This window comes from Salvelinus namaycush, chromosome 1, assembly GCF_016432855.1.
Source record: "Salvelinus namaycush isolate Seneca chromosome 1, SaNama_1.0, whole genome shotgun sequence".
NCBI classification, from domain to species: Eukaryota; Metazoa; Chordata; class Actinopteri; order Salmoniformes; family Salmonidae; genus Salvelinus; species Salvelinus namaycush.
Window position 1 is genome coordinate 74242941 of NC_052307.1, and position 19201 is coordinate 74262141.

Here is a 19201-nt window from a genome sequence, read left to right on the forward strand (position 1 = left end):
GTTTCGTCATGATACCTCAGTTTATTGAGCCAGATGTAAGATTACAATAATATGCATGAGTTTAACACTGATGTAGATAGCCAACTAACGTTAACTAGATAAACACATTTTGTATAACTAAATCTAAACGGTTTCCCTTTTTATCTGTGGCTAAAACCTGCCTGAGTGCACTGGGTTTTTAGCTGCTTTCTAGAAAGCACTATGTACTCATGTTAACAGGAATTTTCCCCCTGCATTGATCTGCGTCTTCTGTGGATTGTATATGGCGGTTGGCAACCATCTGGATTGGAGTGTTGGCTCTGCGCTGCTTCGCTATTGGTAGAACTAGAGCGAATATTAACAAAGGAGGCGGTAGTCTACTTGACTGCCGTACGGCGGGAAGTTGATTATCCCCGGCAATGTTAAAATCCTGTAGCTATAGTCATTGCTTCCAGCATACCGCTAGTGCTGTTCGAGTTAGGTTATAGATTTCCAGCACTAAAATTTGTCTTCAGATGTAACTAATTGATCAAGATGACTTTCCGCAGGTGAGTCTTCTGCTTGTTCGTCGATGTATGTGGCAACAATTCTGACCGATATCTACTGTTTAGTCAAGGTTAACTATACTTTTTCTGCGAGTTTGCTCTCTCAGGCAAGGTAGCTAGCTAGCAAGCAGTCAACGCTAGCTACCGTCTCGGCTTGTATCTAGTTAACATGGCTACGGCTTTTTTTCTTCCTAATTGACCGGCGTCTGTGATAATGTAAGTTAACGTTAAATCTGACGCTATAGATCACTAGCTATAATATCTGTAACGTCAGCTAATTTTACCATGATGAAGTAACGTTAACTTTAGATAAGTTAAATACGAAGCCAGAGACCAAATGGGCTAGCAACGATCAGAGCCATCTATTAATAGCTAACTTTAGTTATATGGCTCTGGTTATGAAGTTTCAAACAGGTCTGATGACCTTTTATATTAATAATGGCCATCTCTTAACAGTCTCTTGGTTATGAACGTTTGTCGATAACAAGTTGTCACTTTCTTTTTAGTTGTCTGAGTGTTGCAGTCATCTGGTTCCTGTCTTTCAGCCAGTCGAACTCAGGTTGGTTTTTAATTCATTAAATCAAATTTTGTCACATGCGCCGAATACAACAGGTGTGTAGACCTTACAGTGAAATGCTTATTTACAAGCCCTTTACCAACAATGGAGTTGTAAGAAACGTAATAAAATAAAAGTAACAAATCATTAAAGAGCAGCAGTAAAATAACAGTGGTGAGGCTATATACAGGGGGTACCATAGGGATGGTACCAGGTTTCCTCCAGATGTGACGCTTTGCTTTCAGACTAAAGAGATCAATCTTGGTTTCATCAGACCAGATAATTTTGTTTCTCGTGGTCAGAGTCCTTTAGGTGCCTTTTGCCAAACTCCAAGTGGGCTGTCATGTGCCTTTTACTGAGGAGTGGCTTCCCTCTGGTCACTCTACCATAAAGGCCTGATTGGTGGAGTGCTGCAGAGATGGTTGTCTTTCTGGAAGGTTCTCCCATATCCACAGAGAACTCTGAAGCTCTGTCAGGGTGACCATCAGGTGCTTGGTCACCGCCCTGACCAAGGCCCTTCTCCCCCGATTGCTCAGTTTGTCTGGGTGGCCAGCTCAAACTTTGTCCGTTTTAAGAATGATGGAGGCCATGATCTTCTGGGCTCCCGGGTGGCGCAGCGGTCAAAGGCACTGTATCTCAGTGCAAGAGGTGTCACTACCCTGTTTCAAATCTAGGCTGAATCACATACGGCTGTGATTGGGAGTCCCATAGGGGCGGCGCACAATTGGCCCAGTGTCGTCCAAGTTTGGCCGGGGTAGGCAGTCATTGTAAATTATTCACTTTTATTTACAATGACGGCCAAACCCTTCCCTAACCCGGATGACGCTGGCCAATTGTGCGCCGCCCTATGGGACTTCCCGATCACGGTTGGTTGTGATACAGCCTGGGATTGACGCCTCTAGCACTGCGATGCAGTGTCTTAAACACTGCGCCACTCGGCCTCGAATTAGCCTACACTATAATTCATTAAACTGGACTGGATTATTTTACCACACCTGCATTGCAATCCAATGCATGCACGATTTCTGCAATACACTGATATATATATTGCAGCGCTGTCATTCTTTGGGGCTGTGCTAGAGAAGGCTATATCTGTCTGCTAATACAGGACTAGTGAAGGTCCAGTGAAAATATGATATTCAGATTTTTCAGGGGGTGCTGCAGCACCTTCAGCACGCCTACTTCCTGTGGCTATGGTCTTAGAGGGGAAAACACATGTACATGTTTGAGAGTCCCACCTTTCCACAGAGGGGTATCCCAAACTGTTTGGATGCCCCCAAGATGCTTGTCCCCCAAGATGCTTGTGGGGGTCGTAGAGCAAAACGGAGAACACCATCGCTACAGACAATTTTGTGTGTAACCTTCTCATCATTATTCATGATTCATTCAAGACTATCCATAATCATGGTAGCATCCACATTAATTTAGAAGTGTTTAGAAAAATTCTATTTTTATTTACAATAAAAATGACAATACATTATTTACTGTTCATTTCTGTTGGCCACAAAATAATTTCAAACATAAACCGCAAATGCATCCAAAAAGTTTGTAAAGTAACAAGTTTGATGTCATCATTACGTGCCAGGTTTACGAGACCAAATACTACACTTGACTAATTGAATACACATTTAAGTGAATTTGTCCCAATACTTTTGGTCCCCTAAAATGGGGGGCACTATGTACTAAAAGTGCTGTAATTCAGTTCACCTGATTATGGAGGAAAATACGTTGAGTCTGTACCTTTAACCTCCTAGTCATTGTATCATTTCAAATCCAAAGTACTAGAGTACAGACCCCCCCCCCCCCAAAAAAAAGATTTGGTCATTATCCCAATACTTTTGGAGCTCACTGTACAATGCGGAGTAAGCATCGGCCTAGTGTTCTTTTTTGAATGTATTCATTCAAGTACGCAGTGCAGACTGGACCGAGGTCCCCGTGCCGACCGGTTCGGTATGAGTACTGTACCGTTACAAGTTGGAGACATCGAAGCATGTTTGTTTTCTGCTGGTGGCTGGTAAAGTTTGCCGTTCTGACCAACTCCATTTTAATTAGCTGAGTGGAATTGAAGGTGTGAAACGCTCTATCCTTAATTGCAATACTGGTTTGGAAACCTTACACTCAACATAATTATCATCCTAAATTACTTTACAAATAGAACATATACACTTTTACTGTTATCTGTTTTACCATATATTTCAGAATTTTTTTTGGTGGGACATAGTTCGAGTGGATGTTTATTTTCTGTTCCTTCCCAAGTTTCCATTTGCTCAAAGTGATCTAGTTTGGGGAAAATGTGCAATGCATAACACCTCTGTTGGATTCTGTGTTAAAATGGTGCACAGTACTATGTATATCTTCTGTACAATTGATATACGGGTAGAGTTTGAGCTTTCCAAAAAGATATTATTTATTATTAACGTTTAGACAGAGCGTCGGGATTGTTGTACGCAATCCCAGCAACTTTTATGAATTATTTAAAAAATAATCCTGTCAGACACCTTTAATACAATTCATAACAATACCGCTTTACATGACTTCTGTTTATGTAATTACTCGTCTTGTTGGCTGAGGGAAAGTGTATGTAAATAGCACTAGCATCTTGAAAGTGAGCTTCGGGAGCAACATTATAATGTTAAATAACTTTTGCTGTGGTGGTAAAAATAATATACTTGTGTTTTTCTCTCATTTTTACAGTGTCACACTCAGGTATACGTTATCTTAGTGTAACCAGAGGGTCCGTCACTATACCAATAACTGATGGCCAGTGTCCTGAGTCGGACTTCAGATTAGAAACCCAGAGAAAAGGCCCAGTGGTCACGTATGAGAACAACGTGATCACCGAGGGGCCAAATTATGTGGGCAGGATCCATCTGATGAACGACTCCAACGGCTGTACTGTTGTAATTCACAATGTAACCGAAGAAGATACAAAGACTGTTTATTATACAGACGGTGGTCTTCCAGGTCAACTGAGAATTGTACTTAAAATGACAAGTAAGAAGCCTCCTGTCCAACCTTTTTTTGCATTAAAAAGATTGAGTGAAAAGTACATGTGACAGTAGAGCGGTTTCTAAAGTTCCACTGTTGCTTAGCTGTACTGAAGGGATGAAACATCAGCTATAAAGCTGGTATTGCTATTGTAAACATTGCAGCACTATTTAACACAAACTAATTAAGCTTTTTGTTCTTATGGTATATTTTCAGACATTACTGAGAGTTCAACCACTACAGCAGCCCCACAACCATCTACACCCACACGAGGTATTATTGTCACCTGATTGTTAATCTGGAAGAAGATAATGCAGTGTTTCCCCAAACTTCAACCGGGGGGTACACATGTTGGCTCTCTTTTTTCCCCCTAGCACTACATAGCTGATTAAAAGAATCAACTTTCATCAAGCTTATTTAAATAAGCTGTGTAGTGCTCGGGCAAAAACCAAAACGTACACCCCTTGGGGTCCCCATGAACAAGTTTGGGAAACACTGAGATAAAGAGAACCATCTTTGTAGTGCATAAATAATTGTTATTCAAGCATGACAAGTGTATTTTGCTTATGATATATTTTCAGAAAGCACTGAGAGTTCAACCACCACAGCAGCCCCACAACAATCTTCAACCACAACAGGTATAATCATCGTCTGATCTTTAAGTTTAAGTAGATTGTGAGTTGTGCAGTAATAGCAGAACTCGGTTCAAATAGTATAACAAATCTACCAAGCACTTAATGAGCTTGTGTGTTGCAGTAGAACCAACAGAACTGTACCAAAAGTGAAAACCCTGCCGATCTGTCTTTTTGAAAGGCCACATTTTCACCTCGCATAGACAGCTGTGTTGTGAACTAACACACAGCAACATTCTAAATGAGGGAAAGGGGATACCTAGTCAGTTGTACAACTGAATGCCTTCAACTGAAATGTGTCTTCCTCATTTAACCCGACCCCTCAAACAGAGAGATAACGGGAGCCCTGTTTGTATTTGAAGTCAAATACATTCCAAGTTATTGTTTGGGATCTGTCATGTAGAACTAGACAGTAAAGTTGTCTAACTCAATGTCATGATCACCTCTGATCAGGAGCTAGAAGTGGGTCAGATCTGGTGTATGTGCCAATATGTTTTGGAATGTGTATGGTTGTGTATTTGCCCCCATCTGGCTCCTCTGGCCATATTTAGTTTGACAGTCAAGATACTTTTCAACTTTTTTGGCTTCTCTGCCTTTTGGCTAAGATCAAGTGTAGTATCTCTTAAAAAATCTGTTGCTGTCAGTGTAATATCTGCTACGTCCCTTATCTGGGGGCCATATATGAAATAGTTTTTTGGAACGGGGAGATGGAATAGGGGCTTGCTCATCTGCTGCACGCATCGACCTAGTAATGCAGGCTCTCCAGGAAGGGTGCACCTCTCTGGCTGCAGGTAGCCTCATGGTTAGAGAGGTGAGCCAACAACAAGAAGGTTGCCAGTTCGAATCCCGAGTCTGGCGGGAAGTGAGGGTTGCCTAGATGCCATTGCCTGCATGCCCTTGAGCAAGGCACGTAAAACCACACACACACAACTGCTCCTTGGGCACCCAGTGTGGCAGGCTCCTACCTGTCCAACCTGTATATGTATGCGTGTCTTTCGGAGGGGATGGGTTAAAGTGGTCAAATTTTGATTGGACTGCAGGGTAGGGTTGCATGTATATTGCTTTTCCCGCCGGTAGTAGTGCGTTATACCATAATAATAAAATCCAATATGAAGATCTTCCTGTACTGGTTCTATCGAACGTCTCTCAACGCTTGACATTTTTTATACAAATCAGTGGGAAATATCCTTTCAGTGACTGTACCGAGAGTTTTGTTTGTCTCTTTGGTGTAGGCCAACGTTTGTATCATGTGCTTTTCTCTTCAAGTGCGGCTCTGGGAGACGACATGGAAACTATAGAACATGTCCTAAACACCTTTCCAGCGCTTCGGGTGCATTACGTTTGTAAAAGTATCATTCAAATTTTGGTGTAATTTGCTCAAGTTTTAGACCACATGAAAGCTGCTGAGATTGCATTCTTTCCTACAATGATTCAGAGAACGTTAGCAATATAGAACACATGGAAATGTATACATTTGAACAGGGAATTAGGCCTTTTATTTTTTACTTTCAGATTTTTTTAAACGTTTTTGGTAATTGTTTCAATTTTTTTTCAATACATTAGCACACCATATTCTACTGTTCAATAGGACCTTGAAAATCAGAATTGGGTGTTTGAGCAGGGCTGTCACAAAAGCCTGCATACCCATTAGCTCTTCAGATGGAATGTTAGCCACATGTTTTATACAGTACGTTGACTTACGCAATATTGTGAAAAAATGCCAATCTAATACCACAAGTATTATATCAAAGTCAATGTTAGTTTCGCGACAATGACTACCCTGTAGTAGTGCTATCAAGTCATTTCCTGTCATGAGAAATCATTACATAACATGGGTTTACTTGTATGGAAATTTGTGTTCATTTATATGTTAGTACTAGAACCAGGAAATAATCTAGTACTATAACAGTTCTTTTTTTCTGTGTCTGCAGGTCTACATGTGGAACAGCTTGCTGGGCTGGTACCAGTAGGGGTAGTAGTAGTAGTAGTACTACTAGTAGTAGTAGTACTACTACTAGTAGTAGTAGTAGTATGCATCAGGAAACACAAAAAGTTGAATGAAGATCCTCCCTTGGCCGAGCTCCAAGTTCTAAATCAAAACACATCAATGGACACAGCAGAACAATGAAAATGATGTCTCTGTTACTAAGGCTGGCTAGACACTGATTTTGCCCTGTCTGCGGGCTTGCCATGAGCATTTCTAATCAATCAAACTCAGGGGCATGTTTTTTTGCTGTCTGCTCCGGTGGAATCTTTTTGAAAGGGCTTTCTAAATGCAATGTCCCATTCACTTCCATTGAGCGTTAGCTAGTGGTGGCTTAAGTTATGTGACGTTTTGTAGTGGCTGTTTAAAGGGAACTGAACCATGCATTACTGTTTCTCCTGGCCCAAAGACTACTGGCAGAGTGAGGAGCCTAACAATAAGTTGTGTAAAATCCTAAAGGATCCCTTTAAACCCTCAGCCTTACTGTACAACTACTGTAATTGTATTTTCTTCAACCTTTCTAACGGTTGATCATTGTCAGCATTATGATTACACCTCTTATGATAATGGGATTGGCAAGTTAAAATATTTTGTATAATGAAATACGGACCTATATCATTTTGCACCTGATTTGTTCCAGTGACCCGTTTCAGGACAGTGTTTTAAGCTATATTTTGTATAACCTCCCAAATGAGTTTTTAAACAACTAGACAATCCTCACCTTCCTCTATCTCAGGGTCAGTAGCCTACTTTGTAGAAAGTAAGTTAAGAGGGGTTCAATTATGAAACTGTTACTCACCCCTGGTAATATCCCACACTCATTGATCTTCAAAAAGACTACCAGCTGAAAAACGTTTTGATATACACAGTACAAATAATTTATTTATGATCAAAGGTTTTAATGTCAGCATAGATCAACACTTTTTCTTCTGAATCTCATTTGAAAGTTAGCAAATTGCACACATACTGCCTTTTTAAAATGCTCTTGAGACAACTTTAGGTAGTTCAGTTTTATCTAATTTATATAGATGCTCTTTTGCAGAATGTAGCTGTGAAGTGGCCCCTCTTGCTATTCAGACTGGTCGATATCCAAACACTCCCTTAGATAGATGCGTTTTCTTTTTGTAACGATGGTTCCACTCAAACAGAAGCTCATGCCTTGTTTTACTGTGGGTTATACAAGGACATTGGGGATGACTTCTCTTGCCAACTGTCCAGCTATAATGAAATGCTAAATTTGATCGGGTAACAATAATGTAAATGTATTTTCAAAGCTTTCTGCATTATCCTCCATCTGAGACCTTTAGAAGTGCCTGAATTCTCTTATCTACTGTACTTTGTTTTTGTTTCTGCAAATGTGTATAGATGTATGAGAACTGATAGCAATACTATTTAGATGATTTAATATACACTGCTCAAAAAAATAAAGGGAACACTTAAACAACACAATGTAACTCCAAGTCAATCACACTTCTGTGAAATCAAACTGTCCACTTAGGAAGCAACCCTGATTGACAATAAATTTCACATGCTGTTGTGCAAATGGAATAGACAAATGGTGGAAATTATAGGCAATTAGCAAGACACCCCCAATAAAGGAGTGATTCTGCAGGTGGTGACCACAGACCACTTCTCAGTTCCTATGCTTCCTGGCTGATGTTTTGGTCACTTTTGAATGCTGGCGGTGCTCTCACTCTAGTGGTAGCATGAGACAGAGTCTACAACCCACACAAGTGGCTCAGGTAGTGCAGCTCATCCAGGATGGCACATCAATGCGAGCTGTGGCAAGAAGGTTTGCTGTGTCTGTCAGCGTAGTGTCCAGAGCATGGAGGCGCTACCAGGAGACAGGCCAGTACATCAGGAGACGTGGAGGAGGCCGTAGGAGGGCAACAACCCAGCAGCAGGACCGCTACCGCCGCCTTTGAGCAGGAGGAGCACTGCCAGAGCCCTGCAAAATGACCTCCAGCAGGAAACAAATGTGCATGTGTCAGCATATGGTCTCAAGGGCTCTGAGGATCTCATCTCGGTACCTAATGGCAGTCAGGCTACCTCTGGCGAGCACATGGAGGGCTGTGCGGCCCCACAAAGAAATGCCACCCCACACCATGACTGACCCACCGCCAAACCGGTCATGCTGGAGGATGTTGCAGGCAGCAGAACGTTCTCCACGGCGTCTCCAGACTGTCACGTCTGTCACATGTGCTCAGTGTGAACCTGCTTTCATCTGTGAAGAGCACAGGGCGCCAGTGGCGAATTTGCCAATCTTGGTGTTCTCTGGCAAATGCCAAACGTCCTGCACGGTGTTGGGCTGTAAGCACAACCCCCACCTGTGGACGTCGGGCCCTCATACCACCCTCATGGAGTCTGTTTCTGACCGTTTGAGCAGACACATGCACATTTGTGGCCTGCTGGAGGTCATTTTGCAGGGCTCTGGCAGTGCTCCTCCTGCTCAAAGGCGGGAGGAGCATTAACAGCAGGTTGTTCAGATAATTAACAAATATTTAGTTAGATTTATGGTTAAGCCACTACTATTTTGACAATTGTTCCTTGGATGGATTGGTAGATGTGACACATGATTTTTATAGATCATGTCTAAAATAATATTGTTCTATTCAATACATTTCTATCTCCACCACCCTGAACATTTTGCTCATGCAATCAACACGAGTCAAGACACACACAAGGTGTGCAACAAATGTGTAAACATCTGTAGTACCCATCGACCACCTACTTAGATGTAAGAAGTGACAGAAGTTTGGCCCAGTGTATCACAGGACAGCTCAAACACCAGAAATGTTATTTTTGTCATCGTTTTAATTTTATTATGTTTGGTCCTCTACCCTAATTTATACGCGTTCCTGTTTTCTGGATATTGGTCCACTAGATGGCAGGCTTCAACCAAGTTGTTCCAGAAACCTCGTTTGTCAGGATCTATAACAGAGGACATATGTTTAGTTTTTTATCCATCCTCATAAATGTGAAAATAAAGAACAGCTGGATGACAGCGTGAGGTGCACCATGTAAATATTAAGACATTTCAAAAAGCTGATTATGTGAAAATGTTAAAATTATTGGGTGCAAATGATTTCTTAACAGGTCGTCAACAGCAGAAGACGCAGAGAGCAGACCCCAGTACAGAGAGCATGGGGGCTATGATCAAGATGATAAACCATGACAACTTCATCCCAACAACAGTAGTAGAGAGCTGATCTGAAATGACAGAACATTCATAACAGTTCAACTGTTATTCACAGCTTTCTTGGTGTGTGAATATAAAGATCAGATTTGATCACATTTATCACAATCGGAAAAACAATCTTAAACATTCTGTATTGACAACTAAGAAATGTATCTAGTGCGTATAGCAGCTTTTGACAAATACATATATTACATTTGTTTCATCCAACTGTTTTGGTATAGATTTATAATTTAAATACATATCCTGAATTGACTTGAGATTAAACTTTATTGAACCAGGTGTATATTTTTAGAACACTCCCAATGCAAAACCACAGTTATGCAGTCATAATGCAGAGTTTACTCACCATCACTGATAAGGGAGAGCTTGGTCCCACTTCCGATCTCAAATATGTTAGCCCTCTGCTCAACACAGTAGTACAGACCCACGTCACTCTCTGAGATGTTCAGTATGCTCAGATTGCTTCTGAACAGCCCTGTGTCATACACTGACTCGAAACAGCCATCAAACCTTTTGTTGAGGCTCAGGGGTGTATTTGTCTTTATAGTGATGGCTACTGAAAGAGTGGCATCAGGACGAAGAACAAACCACATGACTTCGTACTCCAGGGTAATGTCACAGCCAAGGGTGACTGTCACCTGGTTTCATTAGAATCTCATTTTGACCTGCTCCAAAAGCCTCAGAGCATGGACATTTTCACAAGACATTTAAAGTTTTTAAACCTTATTAACAGAGAATACTTAAACCTAATCAAATATAAACAATGTATCTACGAAGTGGATGAAATACATTTCTACTCATAGCATAGAATTGTTAGAGCTGTTCTCTTGTTCATTGTTTCCTGTCAGTTCCTGAAAGAACTGTGCATAGGATGTGAATGCATCAACACATTTCTTTTTTTCTGTGGGTAACAAGTCCACCTACCACCGGTACAGGAAACAGAGAGGGCCACCGAGAGCCCATCAAGCCATGGTTTGAACTGTATCAGAATGTTTTTTTTTTTAAACTGCTCTCATGTTTTCAAGATTCCTCAATTTTACTTTTTGTATTTGCTCAAAGAACAGCCAATAGCACAATTCTATTGAATAGATACTGGAAATGAACAGCTCCATTTAGTGCAGAGGTCATGGACCAAATACATTGCTGTTAACAAACACTGTGGAATAAAACACAATGTTCTTCATCAAATTCCTGAGATTTTTGCAAGTACACTGTGACAGTGAAAGTTTAACATTTACATTTTAGTCAAAACATGCAAAGGAACAGTAAATCTAGTCGTTGTTCTGAGAAATACATTCTTAATGTGCTTTTCTGATTGACTGATATGTCTGGGTGTAAACATTTTAGGAAATGGTTATTATGCTCCACCACACCCCCAACACTTTAATTTCATGTTTAAGTTTTCTGTAGGTGAGGACTGGGAGGCTGTTCCTGTTACAACGCATGATGAGGACTGTGATGATTCTCATCATCAAAAGTGAGTATTGTCTATGAAAATCAAATAATGAATATATGAGACAAATAGTTTGACAATTTAGAATAAAAGCACTTTATGTATTTAGTTCCACCATTTTGAAAAATCTGTAACACTTTACATTAGTGCCCCTATTACTGTGTAATTATACTTGTACGTGCAGATGAACAAGTATTGTAATTACTCATTGTTACATTGTACTTACACTAATTTACAGCAGTAACCTACCCTAGGTACAATGTAATGATTGTAATGAGTAATTGCAATACTTAAATTGTACTTACACTTACAAGTGTTATCAAAAAATCACACCTTAAGTATTTGTTAACAAAGACCTACATACACTACAGAGAGGAAGCTAGCCTAACATGGGGGAATACGATGGTAAAAACTCTGCTCTCACTCTCTATACAGTGGATTCGGAAAGTATTCAGACCCCTTTTTCAAAAGTTTATGTTACAGGCTTATTCTAAAATGGATTAAAAAAATAAATAAACCTAAGCAATCTACACACAATGCCACATAATAACAAAACGAAAACAGGTTTTTAGAAATGTTTGCAAACGTATTACAAATTAATAACAGAAATACCTTATTTACATAAGTATTCAGACCCTTTGCTATGAGACTCGAAATTGAGCTCATGTGCATCGTGTTTCCATTGATCATCCTTGAGATGTTTCTACAACTTGATTGGAGTCCACCTGTGGTAAATTCAATTCATTGGACATGATTTGGAAAGATACACACCTGTCTATATAAGGTCCCACGGTTGACAGTGTATGTCAGAGCAACAACCAAGCCATGAGGTTGAAGGAATTGTCCGTAGAGCTCCGAGACAGGATTGTGTCGAGGCGCAGCTCTGGGGAAGGGTACCAAAAAAAATCTGCAGCATTGAAGGTCCCCAAGAACGCAGTGGCCTCCATCATTCTTAAATGGAAGAAGTTTAGAACCACCAAGACTCTTCCTAGAGCTGGCCCCCCGGCCAAACTGAGCAATCGAGGGAGATGGGCCTTGGTCAGGGAGGTAACCAAGAAAGGGAAAAGATCTAGTCAATTGTACAACTGAATGCATTCCACTGAAATGTGTCTTCTGCATTCAACCCAACCCCTCTGAATCAGAGAGGTGCAGAGGTCTGCCTTAATCGACATCCATGTATTCGGTACCTGGGAACAGTGGGTTAACTGCCTTGCCCAGGGGCAGAACGACAGATTTTTGCCTTGTGTCATGACGTGGCCCTTTCTGGGTATAGATTGTGGCATCCCCCTCTCTCCCTCTCTCTCCTACACCCAGGTTCTGTTATCTCAGGTCGTAAATTCCTGGCGGAGACTCTCTCCCCGTGGTCCGTGGACACTTAAGGGACGGGTATGATGAGTGTGTTTCATTTGGTGACCTCCGAGAGGACAGGAAACACACATAACTATATCTCTGAATATGTACATTTCTCAATTATGGGGTTTGCATCTAATTCTTGTATAAAATTAATGAGTAAAGATGAAACTATTTGTGAAATGATGTAACATGATGTTAAACCTTTAATGTGAAAGAATTGTATTCCCTAAAGTTTAACTAAGTCATTGGCCCGCCCCCGTGAGCACAGACATGATCTGGCTTCATAGACCCGCCTTTTCTATTGTTACAAATAAAAACCCCTCCTGAGGAAATCCTCTTCAGACCACAAAAACCTCAGTATAAGCTAAGGTTGTAATGGTTGTTGAATTCCTAACCATACCACATGGAGCATTGGCTACACGGCAGGAAATGGTGAGACTCTGAGACTATCGATCCCGACAGAATAAGAGCAAATCTTAGATACTAATTACTAGTCTGCAACTAGAAATTATGTCAACCTGGGATGCGAAGACCGACAACCGCCAAAACATCTATCCTAGGAGAACAGTTCTGAATGATACTCTGAAGTATCCATTCTAACCAAAAAATACTTTTTCAGGGAAGCAGAGAGACGCTCGGATGAACTCTCCAACAGACAGACGGACGACACACTGAGCGTAAATATATATTGATTGCAGTTATTCCCGAATGAGTGAGCGTTCATGTGCAAAGGATTAGCATTTCAATTAATATAATCATCAACTGTGTAGTGAATCCGTTTTGTCTTTCCCGCTGTTCTCAGTCTGCACCTACTTCCCTTTGTCCACCAAACCGTCATATCGGCTTAGCCCACTAGGGAACCTTACCTATCATTTCCTTGTAACCATATCTACTGTGTTGTTTGTTTATGCATTTATGTGATTATTTAGTTAGTAGATAAATTATTAAGCCAATTGGTGTATGAATGTTTCAAAGTAAAGGCTGGGTTCGTGCAGATAAACTAAAATTGTTGGTTATCTTTTTGTGGGGATGTTAACGTTATAAATTCCCCTTATATCTGCAAAAACCTGCCAGGAGCCTGCACTGGGTTTTTAGCTGCATTGGCTAGAAAGGAGAGCAGATGTACAGTCGTGGCCAAAAGTTTTGAGAATGACAGAAATATTAATTTTCACAAAGTTTGCTGCTTCAGTGTCTTTAGATATTTTTGTCAGATGCTACTATGGAATACTGAAGTATAATTACAAGAATTTCATAAGCGTCAACGGCTTTTATTGACAGTTACATGAAGTTGATGCAAAGAGTCAATATTTGCAGTGTTGACCCTTCTTTTTCAAGACCTCTGCAATCCGCCCTGGCATGCTGTCAATTAACTTCTGGGCCACATCCTGACTGATGGCAGCCCATTCTTGCATAATTAATGCTTGGAGTTTGTCCGAATCTTTAGGATTGACCACAAGTTCTCAATGGGATTAAGGTCTGGGGAGTTTCCTGTCCATGGACCCAAAATATCGATGTTTTGTTCCCCGAGCCACTTTTGCCTTATGGTAAGGTGCTCCATCATGCTGGAAAAGGCATTGTTCGTCACCAAACTGTTCCTGGATGGTTAGGAGAAGTTGCTCTCGGAGGATGTGTTGGTACCATTCTTTATTCATGGCTGAGTTCTTAGGCAAAATTGTGAGTGAGCCCACTCCCTTGGCTGAGAAGCAACCCCACACATAAATGGTCTCAGGATGCTTTACTGTTGGCATGACACAGGACTGATGGTAGCGCTCACCTTGTCTTCTCCGGACAAGCTTTTTTCCGGATGCCCCAAACAATCGGAAAGGGGATTCATCAGAGAAAATGACTTTACCCCAGTCCTCAGCAGTCCAATCCCTGTACCTTTTTCAGAATATCAGTCTGTCCCTGATGTTTTTCCTGGAGAGAAGTGGCTTCTTTGCTGCCCTTCTTGACACCAGGCCATCCTCCAAAAGTCTTCGCCTCACTGCGTGCAGATGCACTCACACCTGCCTGCTGCCATTCCTGAGCAAGCTCTGTACTGGTGGTGCCCTGATTCCGCAGCTGAATCAACTTTAGGAGACGGTCCTGGCGCTTGCTGGACTTTCTTGGGCGCCCTGAAGCCTTCTTCACAACAATTGAACCGCTCTCCTTGAAGTTCTTGATGGTCCGATAAATGTTTGATTTAGGTGCAATCTTACTGGTAGCAATATCCTTGCCTGTGAAGCCCTGTTTGTGCAAAGCAATGATGGCAGCACGTGTTTCCTTGCAGGTAACCATGGTTGACAGAGGAAGAACAATGATTCTAAGCACCACCCTCCTTTTGAAGCTTCCAGTCTGTTATTCGAACTCAATCAGCATGACAGAATGATCTCCAGCCTTGTCCTCGTCAACACTCACATCTGTGTTAACGAGAGAATCACTGACATGATGTCAGCTGTTCCTTTTGTGGCAGGGCTGAAATTCATCCCCCTCCTCTCCCCTGTAACTATTTCCCAGGTCGTTGCTGTAAATGAGAACGTGTTCTCAGTCAACTTACCTGGTAAAATAACAAATAAAATAAAAATATATATAAAAATATAAAAAAACGCGGATATCGACTCTGCAGCTCGAGCATGCTTTTGCGTCACAGTCGACAGCGCACTGGACTTCGGGCTAGAAGGTTGAGGGTTCGAGACCTGCTCCCTGCCTGTTTCATTACATTGGTGTCTTGGTGTCAGAAGTGATCGGACCTTGCATCCCCAACAGTGCATGTGCTTGGCCGGTGAGCTCCTTCCTGTAATACCCTTACTATGAGTTGCGCACGCGAGCGTTGCAAAACATATTTAGAAATCTATGTTATTCAATTATTGCACCCACACTGCTCATGCGTGTCAACGAGCGTCTGTGTTGCCAAGGGCTAAAATAAAATTCATTCCTATTTTTGAGCTGCAAGTCCTGCCTCTCCCATCTCCTCATTGGTTTATAGAAGCAGGTACCCACGTGCCATCTCCTCATTGGATATACCCACGTGGGTGATAGAAAGACGCAAACTGTTTTGCCGGTAGTCGTGGTAATACAATGAAAGTTTAGATGCGATCACCATATAATTTAAACGATGAAAAGGCCTGGAAGAAGGAGAGATGACTAGAAACGATTTGGTTGGCCGTTTTATATGTGGATTAATTGTCGGAGTAGAGATCCATGTCCATTTCAGGTAAAATAACAACTCAATGTTTATATCCCAGGACAAATTAGCTAGCAACAGCAAGCTAGCTAAATAGGACAAATTAACATTAGCTAGCAAGTGCAAGCTAACTAGCTAAAATACCATACATGTTTAATGCTTTTCGACCTGTCCCCAAATTAATGTCATTGGTTCAGAGTTTGTTTTGATATTTTAACCTGCGTGTAGTGATCGCGTTTGATGTGGGGGGGGGCAAAATAAATGTATGCACGATAGCGCACGATGGCGCACGCGCGCAGCCGGTTTGGGCAAGGTGTTATATTTTAGCCCTTGGCATCGCAGACGCGCGCCAGCGCGAGCAGTGTGGGTGCAATAATTGAATTACATGGATTTCAAAATGTATTTTGCAACGCTCGCGCACGCGACGTGTCCGGTCTGGTCAGCATGTAAGACGTAAGTCGCAAGCGAGCGCGAGGACGCGCTCTTTGAAAGGAGGGAGTAGTGTAACGACCCTGGGATATCGACCTTGCCGTTCGAGCATGCTTTTGTGGCACAGTCGATAGCGCGCTGGACTTCGGGCTGGAAGGTCGAGGTTTCGAGACCTGCTCCATTACAGTATATATACAGTGTGTGCAAATGAGGTAAGATAATCAAAAGCAATAATTCTTATCAAAAGCAATAATTAATTATACTCGGCGTATGTCAGAATGGGGCACCTGTCTCACTCCCGGGAGGCATATGTTATGAAACTCCCGCGAATGGAGAGCTGGGTGAAAAGTAAGTGCATTCGTTTTGGAAACGGGATTCCTCCCGGGAGTGAGACAGATGCCCCGCTCTGGCGGGTAGAAATAAGTATTGTTTTTGATGAGAACGGTTTATCTAGTTTGAAAATTCAAACATGTATTTGATGGAAAAGAGATGTTGGAAATGTTTCTGGACGATCTACCTAGATTCCTTGTTGACAACGTGACCGAGCGGAGCAGATTACTGTTTGATTTGAGAAGGGCGCTCTTCCCTCCCCGCTTTCGATGACCTGACGGCCATTGTTCGGTTGAGACCGGGACAGCGTAATAGAACTCCCTCAATGGCCACTTTAGCGCGAAAATTAAAAACAAGAAAGTGGTATTAGGCAACGAATGGTCGTGACGTCATTCGCTACAGAACAGTCCTTTAAAAACAAGAAAGTGGTATAGGCGACACGTGAATCTAGATGGTCGTGTCGTCATTCGCTCCAGAGCAATCCTTACATAGCTAGTTAAACACTTTCAAGGCTTGTGTACACAACCCAGTGTAGCTAGCTAGTTAATGAAGATGGATTTTCGCTGGTGAGTCTTCTGCTAGTTCGTCGATGTGTTAGCTACTGTAGCTAACGTTTGCTATCTCAGGCAAGCTAGCTAAGAAGACAAGTAAATGTTAACTAACGTTAGCTACCATGGCTTTTCGAATTGTAAAGTTAGCTAAATTTAGCAAGCTTACGACGTTGTATATTACGATTTTTTTCCCCATTGACCGGCGTCTAGTATAAAATCTATAGCTAGCTAACGTTAGCTAAAGACAAAAGTATCTGTGTAATGTAAGGCTTGAAGTTAGGATAGAGGTTAGCTTTCCCTGACCTAGCTTTCCCTGACCTATCGTTCGTCGAAATGATGTCCATGAGCAAGTGGGTTAGCTTTAGCTAATTTACGTATGTTTCAAACGTAAATTATTGCCTTGTACTTATATCTGGGTCATTCGTTAATTCACGTTACCGAGTAACGCTATATTGATTCGAACTACAATGGAACATGATCCGTTTGCTAAAATTGATGTCAACATCATTGGAGTTAAATTCTTAGCTAAGGATATCATTAACGTTAGCTAATACATAAATAATGGTAATATCCTAACAGTCACTTGGTTATAAAGTTACTATGAATGTGATTTATTGAAAATGGGTTTGTCAATTTCTCTTTAGGTGTTTGAGTGTTGGCCCAGTTATAATCTGGTTCTTGTCCAGCCTGCCTTCCAGCCAGTTGAAAACAGGTTTGTTTTAATTAATTATACAATTGGAATTTAGTATTTTTATAACATACTTGAAAATGTACTACAACACCAGAAAATTTGTCGAAAAGACTGAGTGCAAAACAGACCTTCCCTAAAATTCTCATTCCTCAACTAAAATACCTTTAATCCAAGTTCTTGACTAGTGATGAACAATTAACAAAAAAAATTGGGGGGGGGGGGTATTAAACAACTAATTGATGTCTGTTCAGAGTACTTGAATTCCGTTTAGTCCGTTTTTTGTGCTCCTAACGCGCAGTTTATCTGGAGATAAATCGAATAATTTTGTAGGCAAATCAAGTTCGTGAAATGATGTCTTATCTTATTTGAAGAGCTAGTAAAATGATTTTGTCACGTCTGCAGCTAGCCTAGCTACACTGAAGAAAAATACTAACGCAACAATTTCAAAGATGTTACAGTTCATATAAGGAAATAATTCATTAGGCCCTATTCTATGGATTTCACATGACTGGGAAAACAGATACCGTTAAAAAAACAAAAACATTTAAGGTAGGGGCGTGGATCAGGAAACCAGTCAGTATCAGGTGTAACCACCATTTGTTCGCCTTGTGCAGCACATCTCCTTTGCATAGTTGATTGTGGAATGTTGTCCCACTCCTTTTCAAAGGCTGTGCAAAGTTGCTGGATATTTGTGTGAACTGGAACACGCTGTCCTACACGTCTATCCAGAGCATCCCAATTGAGCATGCTGTCATGGAAGAACTTGGACATTTTCAGCTTCCAGGAATTGTGTACAGATCCTTACGACATGGGGTCATGCGTTATCATGCTGAAACATGAGGTTATGGTGGCGAATGAATGGCACAATGGGCCTCAGGATCTCGTCACGGTACCTCTGTCCATTCAAATTGCCATCGATAAAATGCAGTAGTCTTCATTGTCCATAGCTTATGCGTGCCCATACCATAACCCCACCACCATGGGGCACTCTGTTCACAACGTTGACATAAGTAAACCATTCGCCCACACGACGCCGTACACGCTACGCTATCTGCCCTGTACATTTGAAACCGGGATTCATCTGTGAAGAGCACACTTCTCCAGAGTGACAGTGGCCGTTGAAGGTGAGCATTGCCAACTGAAGTCGGTTAAGACGCCAAACTGCAGTCAGGTAAAGATCCTGGCAAGGATGACGAGCACAAGGATGAGCTTCCCTGAGACAGTTTCTGACCATTTGTGCAAAAATTATTTGGTTGTATAAACTCAGTTTCTCCGGGTGGCTGGTCTCAGACGATACCACAGGTCAAGACGCCCGGATGTGGAGGTCTTGGGCTGGTGTAGTAACACG

The 19201-nt window shown here is 41.6% G+C and overlaps 1 protein-coding gene and 1 pseudogene across 1 annotated transcript; both read left to right on the forward strand.

The window, feature by feature from the left end:
* The first annotated feature begins 137 nt into the window (after positions 1–137).
* On the forward strand, positions 138–8130 carry LOC120048670. Its single transcript, XM_038994796.1, has 6 exons — positions 138–527; positions 1031–1083; positions 3775–4074; positions 4285–4341; positions 4650–4706; positions 6632–8130. Exons 1-6 carry the CDS (start codon positions 514–516, stop codon positions 6826–6828), a joined length of 678 nt encoding a protein of 225 aa, XP_038850724.1. The 5' UTR covers positions 138–513; the 3' UTR covers positions 6829–8130.
* On the forward strand, positions 5281–5482 carry LOC120057406 (annotated as a pseudogene).
* Positions 8131–19201: the final 11071 nt, after the last annotated feature.

Bases quoted from the DNA above. Each gene is read 5' to 3' on its own strand.
- LOC120048670 (XM_038994796.1), top strand. The intron at 1,084-3,774 runs GTTGGTTTTTAA...TCATTTTTACAG, and splicing joins TTTCAGCCAGTCGAACTCAG to TGTCACACTCAGGTATACGT. The intron at 4,342-4,649 runs GTATTATTGTCA...ATATATTTTCAG, and splicing joins ACCATCTACACCCACACGAG to AAAGCACTGAGAGTTCAACC.